Raw genomic sequence first — 24,755 nt, 5'->3', positions numbered from 1 at the left:
GCCAGTAGGTCAAAATGAACATAACATAAAAGGTATTTAACATATTTAATATTTATTTATTTATTTATTTATTTTTAAACGTTAAGGCAGCTACTTTATTTTGAACAAGAAAGTGGCATAATCAAGTGAGGGCCCCCGTAACTCACCAGCTCATCCCCCACGGCACCCCCCCACCCAGCTTCCCCCCATGTTCTGGGAGAAAAGCTTCTTCTCTCTGCCCAGTCCTGTCATCCACTGTCAATCCTCCACACAAGGCAGGCATGGCCTCGCTTGGTACCTGCTTAACGTCCAAGAATCAGGTCCAGATGGGGCAGCTAAGTGGCTGCGTTTGGGGCGTTGAAACTCACTTGGTCACAGCAGAAGGCACGAGCTGATACAGGGCCACTGACCACTGGTCCTGAATTAGAGAAAATGAACGGATTTGCCCAGATTTCCACAGGTGCTTCCATGCACCAACCGGTTCTATAGCTACTTCCATTAAAATGTATTCTGATCAAACAATCTTGCAGACGAAAACTCACCTAGCCTCAAGTCTACAACACAAAAGCAAGGAGAATAGGACAGATTTTCTGCTGCTACCATGTCCCGGACCTTCGGGTACACGAGGCCCCAGGGCACCGCTAGGCCATCTGTGCCAGAAACTCAATACTGCCCACGGGCCTCGAAGTGGGCAGCCGGGCAGCTGTACGCCGTCCATGCTGGGTCTCCCACAAGCAGCTGCATGGCCTTCACGTAGTTCTTCTCATCCAGCGTGAAGCGGTGGTATATCCTGGCGGGGAGAGTGATCATGTCTCCTTTCTCCATGAAGATCTGGATCCACCTGTCCTCTTTATCCCTCACGTCAAAGTACCCACTACCATCCAGGATGTACCGAATCTCGTCATCCAGGTATAAATGCTCCTCGTAAAACATCTTCATCTTTTCTTCATAATTTGGTAGTTTGTCTTTGCATATGGTTATTACGTCCATTCAGGAGTAGTTTCTCTCTTTTCGGATCTTTTCTAATTCTGGATCATTCTCATCTTTGTCAGCATCCAGCGTCCAGTAAAGGACACCGAGCCAGTGCAGCTGCTCCAGGAGGACCGGGTGTGCGGGCTCTGCGCGGTGGAGCTGCGGCGGGTCACCGGCGGACTCGTCCATGTACCAGGATTGCACCAAGGCTGGGCTGGGGGCACGGTTGCCTGACCCTGGACCTGCACGGGCCGCCACGCCTAATATTTAAATTTAAATCTTAAAATTAACCTTTTCGTTTATATTCATTAAGTTGCTTTTCAAAGAGTTAGACCTTAAATTTAAATAGCCAATCAATTAGATATATTGTGACAAATATAAAACGAGGTTTGGTCTCTTTTCACCATCCTTAGATGCTCAGGATATTTCAGTGGAGACGTACCATGGCCAGCCTAGCCCCTGTAGCCTCCTGGCAATGCATACATATATCGAAATGTTCTTCCCATTGTTTCACTTCCCTCACGTCATGCTGGTTAGAAGTATGTTTTTTTTTTAACCTGGATTTAGGGTACTCATAATTGGACTAACCATATTCCTTGGCTCATGACATAGTTATCATTGGTCTCCCCAGGTATACACGTCTTGTTTGAGTTTTCCCATAATCCAATCCAAAAACCGATCATGGGCAATAACTTATATGGACCTGCATGTTCTTTCCCTCTCTTACATCCCTTGCCTCATACAAGGTAATCATTGCTCTAAATGTTCTGTTTAACATTTCCACATTTTTAAAAATAGAATTTTAAATCAATACATATATATGTATAAACAAAATATGTAGCTTTAGCTCTTGAATTTTATAAAAAGAGTAATCTTTAACTTGCCCCTTTAAAAACCAAACATTAAGATTTATTCATACTGATATGGAAATGTGTAATTCATTGATTTTCACATAATATCCCATATGTGTATGTACCACTGTATATTTATCCATTCTCCTATCTTATGGGCATTTGGTTTGTGTGGTTTTTCTTTTTCTTTTTTTTTTTGCAATTACTAGAAGTACTGCCATGACTATACTTGTATATGTCTCCTGGTACATATGTGCAAGGATTTCTCTTGCTGGGTTGTAGGATGTAAGAATGACCAATTCACTCTCTTAGCAAAACTGTACACGCAAATTGTTGACCTCTTTTCCAACACTTGATGTGTTTAGGCTTCCTAACTTTTACTTATTGAATGAGTTTAACTGGTCTTGATATATATTTCCCTAATTATTAATAACTGTGAGAAATATTTATTGGCTATAAGTAGTTCCTTTTCTATGAAATGCTTGTTTATATCTTTTACTTATTGTTATGTTGGGTCATTTTTCTTACCAATATATATGTAGGAGCCCTATATATTTCTTTGTTAGTTATATGCATGCAAATCTCTCTACCAAATTATAGCCTTTTCACTTTAAAGTCTCTTTTTTTTTTGGCTGCGCTGCACGTAATGGGGGATCTTAGTTCCCCCACCGGGGATTGAACCTGTGCCCCTGCAGAGGAAGTGTGGAGCCCTAACCACCGGACTGCCAGGGGATTCCCCAACTTTAAGGTGTCTTTTGATGAATCAAATTTCTTAATTTTAATTTAGCCAAATTTATCAATCTCTTGTTATACAGTTAATGGATTTTGCATGTTGAAAATCTTTGCCTTTATTGAACAGGCTATCCTTTCCCCATAATATAGTTTTGGACATATATAAAGGATAGTCTCTTCAATAAATGGTGCTGGGAAAACTGGACAGCCGCATGCAAAAGAATGAAACTGGACCATTATCTTTTTATGCCATACACAAAAATCAACACAAAATAGATTAAAGATCTGAAACCATAAAACTCCCAGAAGAAAACATGGGGATAAGCTCCTTGACATTAGTCTTGGCTATGATATTTTGGATTTGACGACAAAATTAAAGGGAATAAAAGCAAAAATAAACAAGTGGAACTACATCAAACAAAGAAAGCTTCTGCACAACAAAGGAAATCATCAACAAAATGAAAAGGCAACCTACATAATGACAGAAAATGTTTTCAAATCATATATCTAATAAGGGGTTAATATGCAAAATAAATAAATAACTCATACAACTCAATTGTAAAGAGATAAGCAATCCAATTAAAAATGGGTAGAAGACATATGATCCAGCAATCCCGTTCCCGGGCACAGATCCAGAGAAAACTCTAATTTGAAAAGATACATGCACCCCAGTGTTCACAGCAGCACTATTTACAATAGCCAAGACATGGAAGCAACCAAAATGTCCATCAACAGATGATGGATAAAGAAGATGTGGTATGTATATACGATGGAATCCTACTCAGCCATAAAAAAGAATGAAATAGGGGCTTCCCTGGTGGCACAGTGGTTGAGAGTCTGCCTGCCAATGCAGGGGACGCGGGTTCGAGCCCTGGTCTGGGAAGATCCCACATGCCGCGGAGCAACTGGGCCCGTGAGTCATAATTACTGAGCCTGCGCGTCTGGAGCCTGTGCTCCGCAACAGGAGAGGCCGCGATAGTGAGAGGCCCGCGCAGCGCGATGAAGAGTGGCCCCCACTTGCCGCAGCTGGAGAAAGCCCTCGCACAGAAACGAAGACCCAACACAGCCAAAAATAAATAAATTAAAAAAAAAAAAAAAAGAAAAAAGGGTATAAAACGTCTCAACAATTAAAAAAAAAAAAAAAAAGAATGAAATAATGCCATTTGCAGTAACATGGATGGACCTAGAGATTTTCATACTAAGTGAAGTAAGTCAGACAAAGACAAATATCATATGACATCACTTATATGTGGAATCTAAAATATGATGCAAATGAACTTATGTACAAAACAGAAACACACTCACAGACATAGGAAACAGATTTATGGTTACCAAAGGGGAAAGGGGGGGAGGAATAAATTAAGAGTTTGGGATTAGCAGATACAAACTACTATTGACATATAAAATAGGTAAACAACAAGGTTCCACCATATAGCACAGGGAATTATATATATTCAATATCCTCTAATAAACCATAATGGAAAATCATATGAAAAAGAATATATTATATATATGTATATATATATAACTGAATCACTTTGCTGTACACCAGAAACTAACACAACATTGTAAATCAACTATGCTTCAATAAAAAAAAAAAATGGGCAGAACACTTGAATATTTTCCAAAGAAGACATACAACTGGCCAACAGGTAAATGAAAAGATGCTCAACATCAGTAATCATCAAGGAAAGGCAAATCCAAACTACAATGAGATATGATCTCACACCTCTTTAGGATGGCTATTATTAAAGAGACAAGAAATAACAAGTGTTGGTGAGGATGTGGAGAAAAGAGAACCCTTATGCACTGTTGGTGGGAGTATAAATTAGTGCAACCACTATGGAAAACAGAATGGAGATTCCTCAAAAAATTAAAAATAGAATTACCATATGATCCAGCAATCCCACTTCTGGGTATATAATCAAAGGAAAGGAAATCATAATCTTGAAGAGATATCGCTATTCCCATGTTCACTGCAGCATTGTTAATGACAGCCAAGGTATGGAAACAAAGTGTCCATCAACAGATGAATGGATAAAAAAAACATCTGATACACACACACACATAATGGAATATGATTTAGTCATAAAACAGAAGGAAGTCCTGCCATTTGCAATAACATGGATGGACCCTGAGGTATTTATGTTAAGTGAAATAAGAGAGAAAGACAATGTATATTCTCATTTTTATGTGAAATCTAAAAAAAATTGAACTCAGAGATACAGAGAACAGATCCACGGTTAATAGAAGTCAGGGAAGGTAGGCAAAAATGGGTAAAGGGGGTCAAAAGGTACAGGCTTCCTAGTATAAGATAAGTAAGTCCCTGGGATGTAATGTAAAGCATGGTGACTCTAGCTAATGATACTGTATTGTATATTTGAATGTTGTTGAGAGAGTAGATCTTAAAATTTATTATCACACAAGGAAAAAATATTGTAACTGTATGTGATGTAAACTGTGTTAGCCATTTCACTATATATATATATATATATATATATATACACACACACACACACACACATATATATATACACATACATATATCAAATCATAATGCTGTACACCTAAAACTAATGCAGTATTATACATCAACTAGATCTCAATAAAAAAAATCTTTCCCTACCCTCTACCCTATGCTGTGAAAGTTGGTTACTTATATTTCCTACTGATGTTTTGTTTTGTTCTTACTCTTTAAGTCCTTACTCCATCTGAAGTAGATTTTTTGTACATGGTGTGTGTTATGGGCTAAAAATTGTTCCCCTTCAAAATTCATAATGAAACTCTAGTCCCCAGAATATGACTGTATTTAGAGATAGGGCCTTAAAAAGGTGATTAAGGTTAAATGAGGTCATTTGGGTGGGCCCTAATCCAATCTAACTGCTGTCCTTATAACAGGAAATTTGGACATACAAGGGGACACCAGGGAGGCTCTCTCACAGAGGATGATCACGTGAGGACACGATGAGAAGGCAGCCATCTGCAAGTCAAAGAGAGAGGCCTCAGGAGGAACCAAGCCTGTCCATACCTTGATCCTGGACTTGTAGCCTCCAGAACTGTAAGAAAGTAAATTTCTGTTGTTTAAGCCACCCAGTCTGTGGTATTCTGTTAGGGTAGCCCTAGAAAACTAATACAGTGTAAGATACGGATTTCATTTTTTTTTTTAATACGGAAAAATCAATTTTCTACTTCCATTTACTGAATAGTTTCCTTTCCTCAATGATCCATCATGTTTCCTCTGCCATATACCAAAGTTCCATATATAAGTGGATCTATTTCTAGGCTCTTTATTCCATTGGTCAGTCTATCCCTGTGAGAGGACCAAATTTTCTTAATTGCTCTAGCTTAATTATAAGTTGTGATAACTGGTAAAGAAAGACCTTCCCTCTTCTAATTCTTCTTTAAGTTAGTTTGCTATTTTTGATCACTTACACTTTCAACGTTTGCAATCAGCTTGTCAAGTTTCACTAAAAGTCATATGGGGATTCCACTTGTAATTACATTAAATCTACAGAACTACAGAGAAATATTTTGTAATTAAAGATTTATCTCTATTGGAAAGTACATTTATTTCCTTTTTTGTTCTACTAACAACAATTTTAGTTCTGTCCACATGATGGCACCACAAACCAAAAAATCAGATTTTCATAGTTGGACAGAAGGCCCCATAACACATATATATGTTAATATTTTATTAAATGCTCAAATGTTTTGGAGGATAGACCTGAATTTCACATGGCATGTTCCACAGTCCATCAAATGCTTAAGTACATTTGGTAAAGAGATATACTATAGTATATGATAATCAAAGAATGGAAATAATAATGAAAAATATCATGACTATTCTTCATAGTCCTTTTATCATAGAAAGTCATAAACAGATATAGATTAAAAAGTTCATTATCAACCGAGAAAATAAAGACAAGGTATAGAATTAGCTCTGGAAATTTAGGTAGTATTTTCTAAACCAGCAAGCCTACTACAGGCTAGTAAGTAAGTTTGCATAAATCTGGGGAGCAAAGGTCACCCCTAGGTTTACCTTTAAAGAGGAGGATTGCGTAATTCTTCATATCCACCACCAGGCCCGCCCCTTATTCCAGCCCTGATACTCATGGGGTAAATTCTACTTTCACTTTATGAGAAACATGCCTTGGCTTGCCCTGAACTGCTTACAGAATCCAAAAGGAAGAGTCACAGAAGACTTTCCCTTTCTACTCTGTAATGCCAATGAAACTCCTTTCTACATTATGTGGGAAATACTTGAGACAGAATCTTCGAAACCGTGCACATTTAATTAACTGATACCATACATACCCTGATGGTATCTGGACTGGAGCCAACCCTTTTCTAGGTACCTTCCAGGGGGGTTATTAATCTGGTATTCTATATAGCACTGGAAATTAGTGTCAAAAAACTGTTTAACACATCTTAACTTGGATTTAAAAATCTGTCTATTGCTAATTAACATAACTTGGATGTTCTACTAAATATATATAGAGAGAATAGTTAACTTAAATTCGTTAAACCCCAGATTCCTCATCTGTAAAATGGGAATAACAATATTTCCTACTTAGAATGGATGTAGAATTAAATAAGGCTTTTCAAAATACTAAGCACGGTACCCTGCACATAAATGCACTACTGTCATTAGAACAAGAAACAATGGTGGTCCCAGGTTAGCAAGTGTGAATCGTAAAATCTGGAAATGGGAAACTAAGCCATGTTTTAGCTCACTTGGCTATGCTCCTCCCTCATGCTACCAATCCCCTCCACTTGGAAGGCCTAGGATTGACTCTCCCAGCACCAGAGCAGCCACGTGGCTTAATGAGCCATTTAAACGACGCATTCCGCATAACCGCTTCGGAATAAGAAGTGATAGATGATTTCGATTGTAAAACCAGAGTTAGCACCAGGTGCACTTTTAAACCACTTACTGTCAAAGAAAGCCCATATAGTCATTAACCGCTGCCCACTCGGACTAACTGCGCTTCTAGAACATTCCACGAGATGGCGCCTTTGCTTCCAGTCTTCGGACATCCTGAACGCGAGGCCTTCCCAAGGCGCTGGCCTCCCTCTCCAAGGTTAAGGGCCTGACCTCCGACAAAGGCTTGCTCTAAGGTGATGGGCAGAGGCCACACGGGCCTAAGTGGGACTTGGCCATGGTCAGCCGGCCGGCCCCGGCCGAAGTCCGCTTCATTCAGAAGCGGCGGGGAGCTCGGAACACCCTGTTCCGCGGACCCTTGTCTTTCGGGGGCACGGCCTCCCCGCAGGGCCCCTCTAGACAGGAACTAACGGGGTAAAACTGCAGGGGCGGCGGCAGCCCAGAAGGTCTCCAGGTGGCCACCGGGAAGCCTCACGTGCCTGTGCAGTGGCTCCGGCCACACTCACACCTTGACACTGGAGGCGTCAGGTTGTAGGGCGGTGAGGAAGGGCTGTGCAGGGGAGGGAACCTGAGAGGACCGCAGCACCCGGCGGGGCTCTGATCACTGCACCGCCGGCCGCGGGGCGGGTGGGGGCGGAGCCAGGCGTCGGCCCTCGGGTTTCTACTTCAAACCCAGAAGCTCGGAACATTCTAAGAATGGGATGGCGGTCACGGGAACGGGCGGACGCCTGTGTCCGCCTCCCCGTCGGGGTGAGCCCTCCCCGCGGCCGACACGCGGCTCGCAAGCTGGAAGCCAGCGGCCCATCGCAACCTCCCGCTCTGTCCCGGGCGCTCTGGAGGCCGGTGGGCGGGGCGTCGCCCGTGACGTCTCATCCCGTTTCGATTCTCCGCCCCCTTCTCCGCCCATATATAAGACTTCTCCGGGCGTTTGCACTCGCACAAGTGAACGAGGGCGTCGGGCGTGGGAGGTCGGCGGCTGTGGCGGGGGCTCAAGGGTAGAGGCCGGGCTCGGTCGCGTGTCCGTGCCTCGGAGGTGGCAGCGGGCAGTGCAGGGCGGCGAGGGGACCATGGAGCTCTTGCGGACTATCACCTACCAGCCGGCCGCCGGCACCAAGATGTGCGAGCAGGCGCTGGGCAAGGCTTGCGGCGGGGAGTCGAAGAAGAAGCGGCCGCAGCCGCCCCCCGAGGAGCCGCAGCCGCCGCAGCCCCAGGTGCAGGTGCAGCCGGCCGCCCCGCACCACCATCACCACCACTCGCACTCGGGGGCCGAGATCTCGAGGATTATCGTCGACCCCACGACGGGGAAGCGCTACTGCCGAGGCAAAGTGCTGGGAAAGGTGACGAGCGACGGGCGCCCTGCTGCCAGGCGGGAGGGAGGTCTGCCCGGGCATCTCCCGGGCCGGGCCGGCCGCCGAGTCCCCGCGCCCACCGCTTCTCGGCGTCTCGGGAGTCCGATCCCGGCGCGACGTGGGCTGCTCACCTGCCCTCCTCTGGCTTTTGTGCGCTGGCAGCGCCGGGATCGACTTCACATCCTTAGCCGCGGCTCAGTCTGCGTCCCGCCGCCCAAAGACATTGATCTTGAGGCCAGAAGCGAGGGCTTTCTATACCGGACCTAGCTCTCTCGAGCTGCCCCCCAGAGGATTTTCTTGACAAGTCTTTTCAGACCCTATTTCTCATCTCCCCAACCCCAAGCCCCCTCCTCCGGAAAGCTCCTCTCTGTAAAGGGAGAAGGGGCACAGTTTTAACTTACTGTTTTCAGGAATGCTTTTCCCTTCGTGAAAGAGCTTTAAAAAAGTAGACCGCATCCCTCTGTCCGCCCTTCCTCTCCCATATTTTTGCTTTTCTTTCTCATTTACTTACATAAAAAAAAAAATCTGCCGTCCATGTCCCTGCCATACTCAATTCCGTCTCGGCTTTGTTTCCTTTCAGGGTGGCTTTGCAAAATGTTACGAGATGACAGATTTGACAAACAACAAAGTCTACGCTGCAAAAATTATTCCTCACAGCAGAGTAGCCAAACCTCATCAAAGGGAAAAGGTGTGTATGACTGTTGAGTAAAGTATTTTCTTTGTGTGCAAGATGGCCCTTCCCTGTTAGGAAGATGTCTTCTGCATGTGTAAGACTGGCTTTTCAGAGGTGAGGGAGGCTAATAAGACTGATCTTGCTTTTTCTTTTAGATTGACAAAGAAATAGAGCTTCACAGAATTCTCCATCACAAACATGTAGTGCAGTTTTACCACTACTTTGAGGACAAAGAAAACATTTACATTCTTTTGGAATATTGCAGTAGAAGGGTAAGTGTTCGCTCCTATTTGAATGCATTTACTTCCCGCAAACTGACACGGCATTCACACTGCACTTTATCTGGGAATTTCGTTGTGGAGGTAATCAGTACACTGCAGCATTAACTTTCATCACTCATCCTGCACAAGGAAGCCACTGATTTTGGTAACTTTGTTTGACAGATTCTCTTTTTTCCTTTCTCCTCTTCCCAGTCCATGGCTCATATCTTGAAAGCAAGGAAGGTGTTGACAGAGCCAGAAGTCCGATACTACCTCAGGCAGATTGTGTCTGGACTGAAGTACCTTCATGAGCAAGAAATCTTGCACAGAGATCTCAAACTAGGTAAGCCTTTCACTCCAAATGCTGACTTTTGTGTCGGAGAGGTGTGCTCTCTCTCTCCCTTTTTTTACATATTAATGTTCTTAGTTGGGATCTAACCAGTGCTATCTTGCTTGTGAATGATGGCTTTCACTTTAAGCAACTGGCTGCCTGCCTCTTGAGTGGATGTGTGTGTACTTGGTTAGAACAGCTTTTCAAGGGAATTCAGATCTTTTTTTTTTAATCATCTAGGAAACTTTTTTATTAATGAAGCCATGGAACTAAAAGTTGGGGACTTCGGTTTGGCAGCCAGGCTGGAACCCTTGGAACACAGAAGGAGGTAAGAGTCAGAAGGATACATCCTGCTAGGGTTTTGTGGAGATCAAATATGCCCTTTTTATTTTCCAGTTAATGTTTCAAAGGCCAGTTGATACTAAAATCTACAAACCGCTACAGTGTTAATTGAAGGAAACACTTATCCAGTGCCACTATGGACCAGGCAGAGTACCTCATGCTTATAAGTTGATAATGAAACAAATCTGTCTTACATTTACCTGAAATATATAATTATGTCCTGCTGTACCTGGTCTCAGTTGGCTTAAAACACTTTGTCATGTGGCTGAAAAAAATTGTACACACATTAAAAAAAAATTACCAAGTCACTTGGTCAAATGTCAGTTGTTCACATGCCAGAAATCAAAAGTCAAATGTTTCCAAATAGAAATTCAACATAGTGCTTTCAAGGTTTTATCCAGAGAGCTAAGTTTAAACAGTAGAATAGTTCCTAATGAGATCTTCATGTTTTGTTTTCCTAGAACGATATGTGGTACCCCAAATTATCTTTCTCCTGAAGTCCTCAACAAACAAGGACACGGCTGTGAATCAGACATTTGGGCCTTAGGCTGTGTAATGTAAGTAAATGCACCAAAATAATCAAAAAGCAAATTTGGATGTAGATTTTTAACACTCGAAAAGAGTTGCTTTTTGACTGTTCCTAAAGAAGTGTTTCCTTGCATACAGGTATACAATGTTACTAGGAAGACCCCCATTTGAAACTACAAACCTGAAAGAAACTTACAGGTGCATAAGAGAAGCAAGGTATACAATGCCCTCTTCATTGCTGGCTCCTGCTAAGCACTTAATAGCCAGCATGTTGTCCAAAAATCCAGAAGATCGTCCCAGTTTGGATGACATCATTCGACATGATTTTTTTTTGCAGGTTGGTGCATTTTTTTTTTTTTTTTTTGCGTCTTTTTATTACATGCTCTTGATCCTAATTTCCCAGCAGGTTACTGAAGATCTTGTCTTTTACTTCATAGGGCTTCACTCCAGACAGACTCTCTTCTAGCTGTTGTCATACAGTTCCAGATTTCCACTTGTCAAGCCCAGCTAAGAATTTCTTTAAGAAAGCAGCTGCTGCTCTTTTTGGTGGCAAAAAAGACAAAGCAAGATATATTGACACACATAGTAAGTTATAAGACTTCTTTTGTTCTTCTGTGTCCAATATTATATATAAAGTTGATAAGTTAGTTAAAAGAGGCTTTTATATTAACATAATTTGGCCTGTATGTTTGTACACTATTTGACTTTTTGTAGCATAATAAATCCACACTGCAAATTGTGGTTGATAGCTTTTTGTTTCATATGCATTAAAGTGTGCTTCTTGCATAATTGCAGCTGATGGCAAAGATAAAAGTAAAAGCTGATGATTTTGCCTTGGATGCTCTTAAGTTGGTTATTAATGCCAGAGGAGGAAATATGGCTAGCTCTGTTTCTACCTTGTTTGGATAGAATAATGCTCATAATTCTTTTCCTTGATTTACAGACAAAGTGGCTAAAGAAGATGAAGAAATTTACAAGCTTAGGCATGATTTGAAAAAGACTTCGATAACTCAGCAACCCAGCAAACATAGGACAGATGAGGTATGCTAAAGAAGAGTAAAATAGTTATAAGCACTTTATATCATTTCCATTCTTTGTTAATTATCACTTGGATCACATACTTACTTAAAGTTTTCTTTCCAACCCTTTAAAAGGGAAGATTTTATCTCTTAGTTTAACAATGCATGCAATTGAGTTACCGAAATATCTTTTACCTGGCTTGTGTCCATTGCTTTTTGTTAAGCTTTCCTACTAATTGCCACAATCTCATCTTAAACTAGAATTCTCAACCCCAAATGAATTTTAAATGCTTGACGATTGCCTGGCTCTTCTCTGTTCTAGGAACTCCAGCCACCTACCACTACAGTTGCCAGATCTGGAACACCCGCAGTGGAAAACAAGCAGCAGATTGGAGATGCTATTCGGATGATAGTCAGAGGAACTCTTGGCAGCTGCAGCAGTAGCAGTGAATGTAAGTTGTTGTCAATTGCATTTTAAATAATGATGCTCTGAATGCCAGTGCTCAATACTAAGTAACTGAAGCCAGTTTGGTTTTTGGCCTGATTTAACATAGAAGAAGCAAAATTAGAGGATTGGAACAGTTTTGAGTCCTCCATCCTTAGATTTAGCGACGGGAGACTTAGCACCTACCATGGCCTGAGGTTTTGTTGTTAATTATTTTCTAAATTTCTCTGACTTTTCAGGCCTCGAGGACAGTACCATGGGAAGTGTCGCAGACACAGTGGCAAGAGTCCTTCGAGGATGTCTAGAAAACATGCCAGAAGCTGACTGCATCCCCAAAGAGCAGCTGAGCACTTCCTTTCAGTGGGTCACCAAATGGGTCGACTACTCTAATAAATATGGCTTTGGGTACCAGCTCTCAGACCACACTGTAGGCGTCCTCTTCAACAACGGTGCTCACATGAGCCTGCTTCCAGATAAAAAGTAAGCGTGTTCAGTTAAGGAAGCCCTGTCAGTTCTTTAGTTTTGCCCTAAGGAAATCTGAAAATAGTGACTAACTGCTTCCATTTTTCCTTCTTTTCTCCGTATTGTTCCTGTTCTTTAGGACAGTTCACTATTATGCAGAGCTTGGCCAATGCTCTGTTTTCCCAGCAACAGATGCCCCTGAACAATTCATTAGTCAAGTGACGGTGCTGAAATACTTCTCTCATTACATGGAGGAAAACCTCATGGACGTAAGTGCCGTGGCTTTCAAGCAGTGATGTTTGCAGTGCGGTCCACAGGGCAGTAGCATCTGTGTAGCCTCAACGCTTTAAGGCATGCAGCCTCTCATGTCCCACCCTCAATCTACTGCATCAGAATCTCTGGGTGGTGGGACCAGGAATCTCCAGGCCATTCTGGCACTTGCTTAAGTTTGATAGGCATTTGCTTAGAAGAACTGAGTGCACACACTGCAAAGTTTCTCTAGGCACTAAGTCTCCCAATTTCTCCCAGGGTGGAGATCTGCCTAGTGTTACTGATGTTCGAAGACCTCGGCTCTACCTCCTTCAGTGGCTAAAATCTGATAAGGCCTTAATGATGCTCTTCAATGATGGCACCTTTCAGGTAAATGAACCCTTGAGGAAAGCACATGTTTAGGTCCTAAAAAAATGCTTTTTACCTAGCCAATTTAATCACTGACAAAACTCTTCACATCTCAAATACTTAGAGAGATCTAATATCTATGTCTACTTTTTAAAGGTGAATTTCTACCATGATCATACGAAAATAATCATCTGTAGCCAAAATGAAGAATACCTTCTCACCTACATCAATGAGGACAGGATATCTACCACGTTTAGACTGACAACTCTGCTGATGTCTGGCTGTTCATTAGAATTAAAAAATCGAATGGAATATGCTCTGAACATGCTCCTACAGAGATGCAACTAAGAGACTTTTTGAATGGATCCTATGGGACTCCTCTTTTCCACTGTGAGATCTACAGGGAAGCCAGTAGAATGATCTACAGCACGTTGAAGAAGGTGGACAGGTGGTGGTACGAAAACAACTCCCCCGTGGCCTGCTGGACCTGGTGGGACCAGACCAGGCCGAGGCACACAGTTCTGGACATTGGACAAGCTGAGAGCGAACCCGAATGCAGTTTTCCTTGACGTACCTGTTTCAAAAGGTTTTTCAGACAATTTCGCAGAAAGGTGCATTGACTTAACTTCTCTCTGTGGAGAGCACTTCAGACAGAGGACTTGGAACTGTGAATATACTTCCTGAAGGGGAGGGAGAAGGGAGGACGCTCCCATGTTGTTTAAAGGCTGTAATTGGAGCAGCTTTTGGCTGCTTAACTGTGAACTATGGCCATATATAAATTTTTTTTTTTTTTTTTGAAGACACTTGTGGCTGGAAAAGTGCATTCCTTGTTAATAAACTTTTTATTTATTACAGCCCAAAGAGCAGTATTTATTATCAGTTTTTTTTTTTATGTTGACCATTTTAAACTGACTGTTGGCAATAAAGAGTATGAAAAAGCAGAAGCAGTGATCTCCTGTCTTTGGTATGGCACCAGCACTGCATCACAGCATTCTTCGATCATAGATTCTTGGCACTCTTTGGCAGGACACTGAGTGTAGAAGCAGGCTAGAAAGTTAAGAGTTTTAACCTTGCTAATAATAATTTCTAGGAAGTCAGTCTTTAATACCTGAAGTGAAGTCATCTGCTCTCTGGTAGATCTAGCTTGAGAAGAGAAGAGTATAACAAAAATACCACTCTTTTCACAACCAGAATATAGGCCTCCTACTGAATCCAAAACCAATTTCTCTCTGGAGTATTTCCCCAAAACTCATTAAGCTTGGAGCTAAAAGCTAGAGTAATCCTGTGTAAACAGATCTCTGTTATTAAGTGTCAATAGGTACCGGAAGTTTATCTTAATGTGGGCAGAACTCTGTACTTTATAATACTTGCACCACCTAAATGTATAACTCAGCTTAAACCTACCTAAACACTCCCATTGCCACCAGTAGTGAGAAGTACTTTGTAAATAAGTCATTTTCCTTCTGGTGCATGGATGATGAGGAATGGTAAGGGTACCAAGCTTTGGTTTTAAGCCCATCTTTTAAACTATCAAATTATCCAAGGGGTAAATCTGAGACAGTTTTCTCTTTCAGTGGGATCTCTCCTTTGACAGGTGTACAAAGCTGCTCCCTGTTACTCTGAACTTACAGTGACCTGTATAAAGTGCAAATACTTTTTTTGTTCAATTGTAATCCCACTATAAGGAAAAGATTGTCCTGCGAAAAGCAGCACTCTCTCATGTGTTAGGCTCTGTTTGCACTAGGATCCTGTACAGAGTAGTGTAGAGATGGTGGTTGTAATTTTACAGTTTTCTAAAATTACTACAAACTGCACCTGATATGCTTTATTAATAAAAGTCAAATCTGGAGAACTGTTTATGGATATTTCACAGTTCCTAGAGTAACTCCTGCTGACTGGAGTTCTCTGGCCGCGTGTACAGCTTCAGTCTCTGTTAAATGGTTTATGGTAATAGCTGAAGAAGATAGTAATAGCTGAAGAAAACTGGATAATTACACTAACAGCTCTGTGTGCAAAAGTAGAATCTATTTTTATCTTTGTGAGCAGAGCGGTAGAAGTAGGAGTTTGTAAATAGTAAAAAATGTGTTTTCATTTTGAGTTTTACAGTGTTAGGTTGTATATTACTTCACCATTTCAAAATGAGGTACTTATCCATTCTTGTATGTACTGAGGGTCTACTGTGTGCCAAATCCAGGGCCTGGCGTTGGAGATGTTGAGTGAGCCCAAACCTCCCCCTGCCCTTGAGGAAGTCACAGCGGAGTGGAGGAGACATTTGTCTAGTGCATTTGTCTAGTAGTCTGATAAGTGCTGTGATATTATGATAAAGATATGCACTGGGTGTTGTGGGAACCAAGAACAGGAATCATGGGGAAGGAGCCACAGGCGTGGGGTGGACTCAGAGAAGAGATTCCAGAGAAGAAATTTCTTTTTTATTGGGTTTTGAAAGATGAGTGAGGGTTAAATAAAGGTATGAGATGGGGAAGTGTATTATAAGCAGTGGGAATAACATATATACATGCCCGAGGGTGAAAGAGTTCACAGGAGAAGTGGATGTGTAAGTCTGAAGTATCATAGGTAAAGGCTGGAAGAAACAGACCTGATGTGCCCCCAAGTTCCATCACAAGGCATTTAGGCTGCACTGAAGGCTATGTGTAGTTACTGAAAGATTTTAAGGAAGCAAGTGACCTAGTATTTCAGTTTTATTAAATTCATTCTGGGGACATAAGCAAGATGGGTGGGGAAGAAGATGGAGAAAGATGACCCAAACAGTAAAGATACTAATGTTGTGATCCAGGTGAGAAAGGACTTTATAAAAAGGAGCATATAAAGAGTTAGGTAGTGTCTCCTTTGGCCCATCTACCAATAGTTTATTTTAGTATCCCCAGTACGGTGGCATATGGCAATCAAATATTGAATGAATAAATGACAGTAGATTTGGAAGGGGCTTGGAAAGTTGATTTTAATAGGATTTGGCACTTTATTGAATGTGGAGCCTGAGGAAGAAGGTGGGCCTTAGTATGATTGGTAGTCAATGGCTGGTAGGCAGTGTACTGTGGGGTCATTAACTGAGATAAATTAGGAATGTAGAAGGAAGAGCCTGATATTCAGGGAAATACAGTGAGTTTAGGACAGCTTGAATCAAACTCGTGTGAGGATGCTCAAATAGGTCCAGCAAACAGTTGGATATACATGTCTACATCTCAAGAGCGAGCAAGATTTGGGAGTAAACAGGCTTTGGATGAGAGCACACAAAAAGGGATCCCTGTCATCCCTTCTACCCAGCAGCATTTTTATTTTTTGGTACTGAGGACATCTATGTAAAACCTAACAGTGTTGATAAACCTTTGCAGTGAAGGAAAGAAGATAAAAAATTCCCAAATAAATTCTACTTTTCAAAATCAAGGACCCTGGATTCCATAAAAACAACTCCCAAATAACAGATGTGCATGATGAGCACCTTCGGTCCTCAAGAATGTTTCTCACTTAGCCATCCCCAATCCTGGCAGTCTACAGGCTGAGATACAAGGCAGTCTTTTAAGATGTAAAACTTCAGTTTTGGTGCATGGTAATAGCTAACTTCAGCTAAGTGTGGTGTGACCATGGCAGGACTCAGATCCTGAGTTATTTGACATTTACTAACTACTTCATAAAAGTAGTAAAAAAAAAAAAAAAAAAACCCACCCTTCAAGAACTATTTTTGAATGTAACCTTATGTTTGCTAGATAGGAAGTGTACTGCAGTGGAAAAGCTTTGGAATCAGTCCTAAGTTCAAATTCCTGTTCAACCATGTATTACCAATAAGATCTCAAGAAATACCTAACCTCTCTAAGCTTCAGTTTCCTCACCTGCAAAGATTAAATGATAATAAAGCACTTGTACATCAAAGGTGCTCAATAAATATTTGCTCCTTTTCTTGCCCTGTTTCCCCTGCCTTCTTCCACACCCATCATGACAGTAACCCTGGCTACCTAGAAAAGAAAATAACTGACTCATTTCTGCCCCTTCCAGTCTTCCTTTCTGTATCAGTCGTGGGCGAGCCAGGAATGCACACGTCATTTTAGGACTTTCAAAGAGAAGGAATTTATTGGAGGCTATTGGTTGTATAGATGATGGAAGAGCCCGGGAGTCAGATGGGAGGTGATGAGGCAACCAAGAGATAAGCAGCAGCAGGAAGCCGCTACCACGCCCTTGGCTGGAGAGACCCAGAGAGAAAGTGGGAATACTCCAGAACTGGGGGTCTCTGGCAGAAAGTAGAATTATGGTGGTCACTGCCTACCAGGAGTTTGAAATCATGGAGCGAATGTAGTCACTGTTTGAGATAACCCCTGTACACATCTGGTTGGGAAAGAAAAGGGATAAAATATTCTGGATTATTTCTTCCTTTTGCCCTACAGTCTACCATTGACCAAGTGAACTGGACACTAGTGGAAAAGAACCCTGATGAATGTAGTTGCAGGAATCATTCTTCTATTGGAGAATGAAGCAGGGAAGGGCAGGGGTAGGTCTGAGCTTGAACAGGCCAATACCTTCCTTCTTTCTTAACTTTTCTCTTCCATTAATTTTGTACCACCTCTATCCTCTCTTCCTCTTAAATCCCAAAGTGACATGAGTGCTAAGAGCTCTAGGTCACTAGGCAGCAGGATGACAGGCAGGGGAAGGTTAGAGGAGGAACAAGATAGAGTGAGGAACCTTAAGATGAGTCACTCTTGCTTTAGGCCTCTGTGATTTGAAACATCATCAGACATTTTTACACTACAGAGACGTTCATCTAATGAAAATAGATATGACTTAAAAATGAGTAAGATACATTTTCATAAGGTACATGGAGAAATCAATGTTGGTATTTTATAGCAATTCTGTGCATGGTAGAGTTGGTATATTTCCAAGGCTTGGAATAACCTCTTCTATAAATAGAAACCTGTAGATTCCATTTTGTTTTTCCTTGACTTGCAAGAGATTCTAATCTGTATATGAATAGACTCATGCTTTCTTCTAGTACTTCTTTATGCCGTGTTAACTTTAGTAATGGAAAGTATCCCTTTGTTTGAATTGCCACAATTTAATTATATTAGTGAATTCAAACTAAAATGTTAAACTCCCATATGCAGTGTTAGAATTTAATATAATGGTTCATCAGTGTTTGGAATTCAACTGAATAGAATACATAGATTTTGCCCCAGGGATTAGCTTTATAATACAATTATATACAAAGCAAAATTGTTTTTAATGATTGAGGTACAATAACTTCACTACCAAGTTAAGGTGAAAATAATAAATGTACTGAGATATCTCAGCTATGAAATACTGAATGATCAGATATTTTAATCCAACCATACAAGTTAGAACAAATTCTCTTTTTTAGGACTGTAGCAAATTAGTACTGCAAGAAACCAGGCAACAGGCCTAAATGAAATAAAATCAGCAATGCCTTTCTTTGGTACTGTTTGGAATCAACAGCAGCCGAATGACCTTTAAAGCTGGGATCATGTCGAACATGCCATAAGAATTTTTAAACTGAATGAAAAAATATCTTTGCAAATGGACTTTTATAAACGTATTCATAAATGGCAGTGAAAATCAAATTGAGCTGACTATAAGTATGAAAGCTAATATATTTTCAAAGTCCTAATGTGTAAGAAATTACAGTTAACCTCAAACACAATATGCAAGTTATATTTCTTGTTTAAAATACGAAACTTGTGGCAAAAAGTCAGTTCCTCAAATAAGAAATATTCGTGGTAAAACAAAACCCACAATGAACAAATTATAAAAATATATGATGTAGTAGGAAAAGTTTGGAATTTTAATCAGCTATATTAAGCTTGACTGAACTGGGCCAATGGCATGCTGAGTATCAGGAACACGACACTGTTTGATTCTTATTTTTCTCTTCTGTAAAATAAGGATAATAATAAAAATTGTATTGGAATCTATTAAGATGAACAATATGATATTGATGATATTTGACCATTTTTGACCTACAACAAAAGCTATTTCTTTTCATTCAAAAAAATAAGAGAAGAAATCAGATTGGAAGTTTTCTTCCCTCTTTTAATATTGTCTTTATTAATATTTCCTTTTGTTTTATATTGATATCATTTACTGAAGAGTAAATAAGAGTATGCACAATATAATATGTGATATACACTTCAGTAAAGAGTATATTTTGTACCTAATTAAATATTGTTAGAACTTTTCAATTATTAATTGCTTCATTCACCATGCTCCTAGGAATCAAGTAAGGAATGCCCCAAAGTGAGAGCAATTTAATTTCTGATAACCGGCAAAATTTAAGTCCAGTCACATAAACATCTCCCACATTGTAAGTCCTCCTTTGTTGCTTTTTCTTGTTATAGTCTTTTCTCAACTATCTTCAAAAATAATTCCTCTACTGTGTTCCAAGGAACACCAAATTCTTTCAATATCATGAAGATTCCCTGAAAAATGTACTCACTGGCAAATTATTTGGGGAAATACTGAATTAAATAAATGTAAACATTTCTTTAAGTCAAAACTTCTCAGGAACTTGAATATGCTATATCCTGCATTGTGAATCTCCAGAGAGGAGTAGAGTGTAAAGGTTTCTCCAAACTTATTTGCCCTAGTACACTATTTGTTTTGGATTAACCTTTTAAGATCGCAAGCAATGTTTCTTGGAATGTAGTTTGCCAATGTATGTAGTAATCATATTTAGTAACCGAAATTTACTTTTAAAAGATCTTGAACCAGTCAAATAGGTTGGGATGAAAGCACAGATCTTTATGGTGGTAGGACAATATTTAGGTGAATAGGGAATTTAGCACCACCTCTGATATCACAGTTCCAGAGCCCTTAGATATCTTCTACAGTCTTACTTAGTAAGAAAATTTTCCCTCTAGAGGGAGAAACTTATGGCCCAGAAATCAACCGTATGGCCAGGTAACAACGTCAGCTTTGCAGTGCAGACATTCCATTCCTAGATAATAAGGAGACGCCTACAGTTGACTTATGCACGTTTCTGTTTCTTTACAATAATAGCATTGAAATGCTTTAAAATAAATTTTAGTCCATGTTCACTATGATTTGCAAAAGATATTTTGGGTTTGGAAGAGAGCATGTTGATAGTTCCCTACACTGAAGAGCACAGCTGTAAAAGATGTAAAGCATCTTCCTTCATATGCCACCTCCTGTGAAGAACCTACTGAACAGAGCATGTGGACCTATCATACTGAATACATTAGAGCAAGATTTATTAATTAAACTTCATTGTGAAATCATTGTAGAAGGGCAAGATTTAATTGACTTATTTTAATGGCATGATAAGGAAAGGAGTTATATATTCAGAAGGGATATAGAAACTCAGTTCAGTTAAAAAAAAAAAAGTCAGGGAACCCTAATTGAATAAATCTCACACTGCACCAGGAGCATAATTGTATAGCTCCATGCCAAATGAAGAGGGTCTTTCAATGTCCACTACATGGTTTGGAACATGTTGTTTTAGCTATTGATTAATTGTCCAATTTGGTTTTTTCTCATTAATACTGAACAGCCAGGTACTGCAAAGATGTGATGCATGTACCCATGGAGGGTGACCACACACCTCTGTTTACCTGGGAAAATCTTACCCAGACTTTGTCCCAGTCAAATGAGTCTGGATTTGGAAGATGAATTATATGGTTACCCTATGAAATATTCATTGCTATCCCACATGAGCTAAGATGCATCTAGCGTGACCCGCTCCCAAGTTACTGCACCTTTGATTTCCATTCCTTTTCCTATGAAAGTTAGGTTAGAATTTTTCAGTACTGTTTGTGTCTATGACCTTATTTTTATGCCTCATTAAACAGAGAAGCAGAAAAACTGAATCCAGGCTACACAAATTTATTTAGATGCTGGTACACATTACATGCCTTTTTACTTTATCTGCTTGTTAAGACCAGTATGCCAATGATGGTAAAAAATATTAATGACAGTCAATGACACAGGTACCACCTGGTAAATGAGAATGAAGGAAACATATTTGGAAAAGATATGGTTTCTCTAATCACTAATCTTTTACAGACTCTGACTCATAATCAATTACCTGTCATTTCAACTTAGAGGTATATGGTTGAATTAAACAGTGACATGATTTCATCCTGGCTTTAAAGAGGAAGGACAGAAATAGAAATATGGAGTTCTTGTTTCAAATAAAATTGATTTCCTTCAATTCAGGTGGATAGACTGGAAAAATAATTTGACAGGAAAAATGAATGAATTTGAAATGTACTCTGAAAATAATAGATCTCATCGATTTAAAAATATTTAAAATATTCTCTGGAGTGTGGTGAAGCTCTTACGGAAATAAGAATTTAAATATAGACACCCCAGCTTCTTTGGTCAATATTAGCTGAAATGCCAATACTAACTAAACATACCAAGATGTCATAATTGTTTATCTAAGAAAGGAGGTTATAAAATAATAGTATTCTGAGTTCCTAGATACATCAAAAGAATTTCACCTTGAACTTAGTAACATTGTCAATTTAGTGACGCATTTAGAATTGCGATTGTATTGGTACATTTTATGGGCTTAGCTAGGAATTAAAAGTAAGAATGTACTTTATATCAGGCATATAACAGCTGGTTTGCTTTAGTGACGTAGATACTACACTGAATGGACTGCATAGCAAATTTAAATTTTTCATTAGGGTTTCCCAGATTCTAATTGGCTTTTCTCTTAGCATTCATGGTATAAGAGTGACATTATATGGTTTCTTGAAGTTATCCTTTTACTTTAATGGGCAGAAGAACAAAAACAAGAATTAAAATTGAGAGTCATAATAACAACAATAAATATGAAAGTTTTATTACATGTATGTAAAGATTTCAAGAATTAACAGTCAGAAGAAACATTTTTTAAAAGTCTTTGGGTTATATCAATATTTTTATTGAAAACCTAAAAATTTGTGTTTTAAAAAATACAGATATTGCAGGTCACATCACAATACTCCAAATTCTTGTAAAGAAAGTTGATTCGAGCTCTTGTTCTTGCACTCTATTAGTTCAGCACCAAATTGGCCAAAGTAACTTATTTTTTAAAAAAATATCATTTATTTTAGTTACACAAACATGGTATTGAGTTCTCTATGTGTTTGGATGACTTTTTTTCAGTGAAGCACCATGAGGTGTTCAGAAAACGTATTAGACATATCGATGTTATTTACCTAGCATCATTGCCACCGTACCAGTCTGATATTAAAGTGTAACAAGTGTCTACAGGAGCCAGTTTCTTGGCAACATGAAGGAAATTTTAGGTCAATAAAGCAGACAGAATCTCAACGTTTGGTCATATTCCAATCTCTCAACGTTTGGTCATATTCCAATCTTCGGACACTGTGAAAGGTACTGTGGATTGTTTTCCAAACATTGTGTGCTTGTTTTAAGTGGGTGTGAGAAGAATGAAAGGCCAGTTTCCTGACAAGCAAATGGAAGGGCATTGCTCACTTTAGAAATTAAAGCAAAACAACACAAAATCCACAAGCCTAACCAAAGTATCCAAAATATAAGGCAGATGTCATGAGGAAGATGAACATTTTTGAGCACTTTGAGCTAGGGTTAGCTGTATTTAAGAAAATAAAAACTTTTGAGAAATAAACCATTTTGTTTGCTTGTTTTTTGTTGGTTTTCCTTTTGCTTTCTTGGTAGCAGACCCTGGTTATCAAGACTAAATGAAGCACTTAGATGTTTAAAACACAGGTCTTTAAAAGACAGGTATTTATTTCTTAGAAGACTTTTAGCAGTATATTAATTCATTGTCTTCCTGAAAACAGGAGACAGATAGAAAAGCTAAATGACACTAACTCAATTTAGAAAAAAATTAGTTCCTATGAAATAGTAGATAATGTATAATATCGTTCATGAAAATCCTGATTTGTGAATTTCAGGTTCTTTCAGAAAAACGCTTCTGTATCATTTCAAGGTCAACTTCAACAACCAATAGCAACTTTATGGAAAGCATTTTGTTGGTTCAGGTGCTTTAGACAATCCAATTCAGCGTGAAAGTTTGCACTTCTTATCTAAAAATGGCTTCTCAAGAACAAACACACCATATTAAATTTGCAAGCCATAGATGTCTCTCTGGCTTAACAGTTTTATTCCTAGTAACTCTGGACTGTTCATTAAGAAGCCTTCAGCTGTCTGGTTGCTATACCTCAGCTCTCCTTGGAGAGATTACACATCCTATAGTTTCCCCGAGTGGGAGACATGCCAGCCTGACTAATGAAGGCTGTCACTGTGATCCATCAGGTCACCAGGGCCAGCAACACTGTTGTGACATTGCTAGATTATGGTGCAAAATGACACTTTTAGTGTTGAAGTAAAACCTGATTCATCATCTTATGCTTTTTTCTGAGGCAGCGCTTAAAGAACATGTTGTTACTCCGGTATAGCAAAAAAAAAAAGCAATGTTTATTTATCACCTTAGCTAGAACAAACTGAGTAAAATGAAGTCTTGAGTGGAGTGTATAAGATGATGAAATTTCCGTCTTTAGCAGTGGGCCATAAAATGGCAGAATCTGTAAAACTGGAAAGTCCATTTACTGCCTAGTCACTGAAACTGAAAAAGAAAGAAATTATAATAATAAGAATAATAAAAACACAAATTATGATGAGTTCAATGTGGCAAGACTCTTTGGTGAAACCTTAATTTCTGTTTAAAAAATCACATTTAAATGTATTGAATGTAAATATCATATTTCTAGAGCATCTCTTTGAAATAATCTCTTCCACTGTATTTTAGAAGCTCTGGTTCCTTAATTCTAGCAATGTCAGTGGGTGACAAATATTACCTTTGCCATTTTAAAGACAGAGAGATCAATCATCAGAGAAGTTAAATTGTTCATTGTTGCAGAGTCAGTGGTAAATAGAACCTGAAGACAGAGAGTGCAAATAAAATAAAGTTCATCCCTTTGTTCACTTCATCCAACATTGTAAAGAGGCCATACCGCCCCTGAATCCATTGGGAGAAGCAGAACTGAAAGATGAATCTTCCCAGCAGCTTTGGGGCTCACTCTTTCAGAAGCTTGGCCACAGCTGGTGAGGCAGCCCAGGGCTCTGACAAAGGAAGTGGCCTGAAGTCAGGAGTACTGGCTTTGCCACTCACTAGCTGTTGGACCTAGACCAAGTCCTTCCCTGAGTCTGTCCTCATCTGCAAATCAAGGCTAATACCACCCTCACTCTATACCAGAGCTATTGCAAGGATCACACTGAATAACAGGTGTAAAATGGACAAAAGCAGGATGCAAAGTGCTCTACCAAAATGAGGCATTATTACTAATTGCCGTTATGGGTAT

General features: G+C 39.8%; 1 protein-coding gene and 1 pseudogene across 3 annotated transcripts; one reads left to right on the top strand and one right to left on the bottom strand.

The window, feature by feature from the left end:
* Positions 1–620: 620 nt before the first annotated feature.
* LOC309624362 (acireductone dioxygenase-like) lies at positions 621–7,571 on the bottom strand (annotated as a pseudogene). The gene is made up of 2 exons (XR_014249927.1): positions 7,469–7,571; positions 621–1,211 (listed from the first exon to the last, which is right to left on the bottom strand). The product of XR_014249927.1 is annotated as an acireductone dioxygenase-like (transcript).
* Positions 7,572–8,140: 569 nt separating this feature from the next.
* PLK2 (polo like kinase 2) lies at positions 8,141–14,297 on the top strand. 2 transcript variants are annotated; one of them, XM_082382279.1, is made up of 14 exons: positions 8,333–8,753; positions 9,346–9,453; positions 9,594–9,710; positions 9,912–10,041; positions 10,270–10,357; positions 10,833–10,928; positions 11,038–11,236; positions 11,337–11,484; positions 11,843–11,940; positions 12,241–12,370; positions 12,603–12,843; positions 12,965–13,094; positions 13,354–13,464; positions 13,600–14,297. In XM_082382279.1, exons 1-14 carry the CDS (start codon positions 8,484–8,486, stop codon positions 13,789–13,791), a joined length of 2,058 nt encoding a protein of 685 aa, XP_082238405.1. In that variant the 5' UTR covers positions 8,333–8,483; the 3' UTR covers positions 13,792–14,297. The 2 variants fall into 2 exon arrangements, with proteins under 2 accessions (XP_082238406.1, XP_082238405.1); XM_082382280.1 differs by lacking the exon at positions 13,354–13,464 and having other exon boundaries at positions 8,141–8,753.
* The last annotated feature ends 10,458 nt before the right edge of the window (positions 14,298–24,755 follow it).

The sequence above is a fragment of the Balaenoptera borealis genome, assembly GCF_965194805.1.
Source record: "Balaenoptera borealis genome assembly, chromosome: 2".
In the NCBI taxonomy this organism is placed as follows: Eukaryota; Metazoa; Chordata; class Mammalia; order Artiodactyla; family Balaenopteridae; genus Balaenoptera; species Balaenoptera borealis.
The sequence above is the reverse complement of the archived record's forward strand: the minus strand, read 5'-3'. Positions and strand labels throughout refer to the sequence as shown.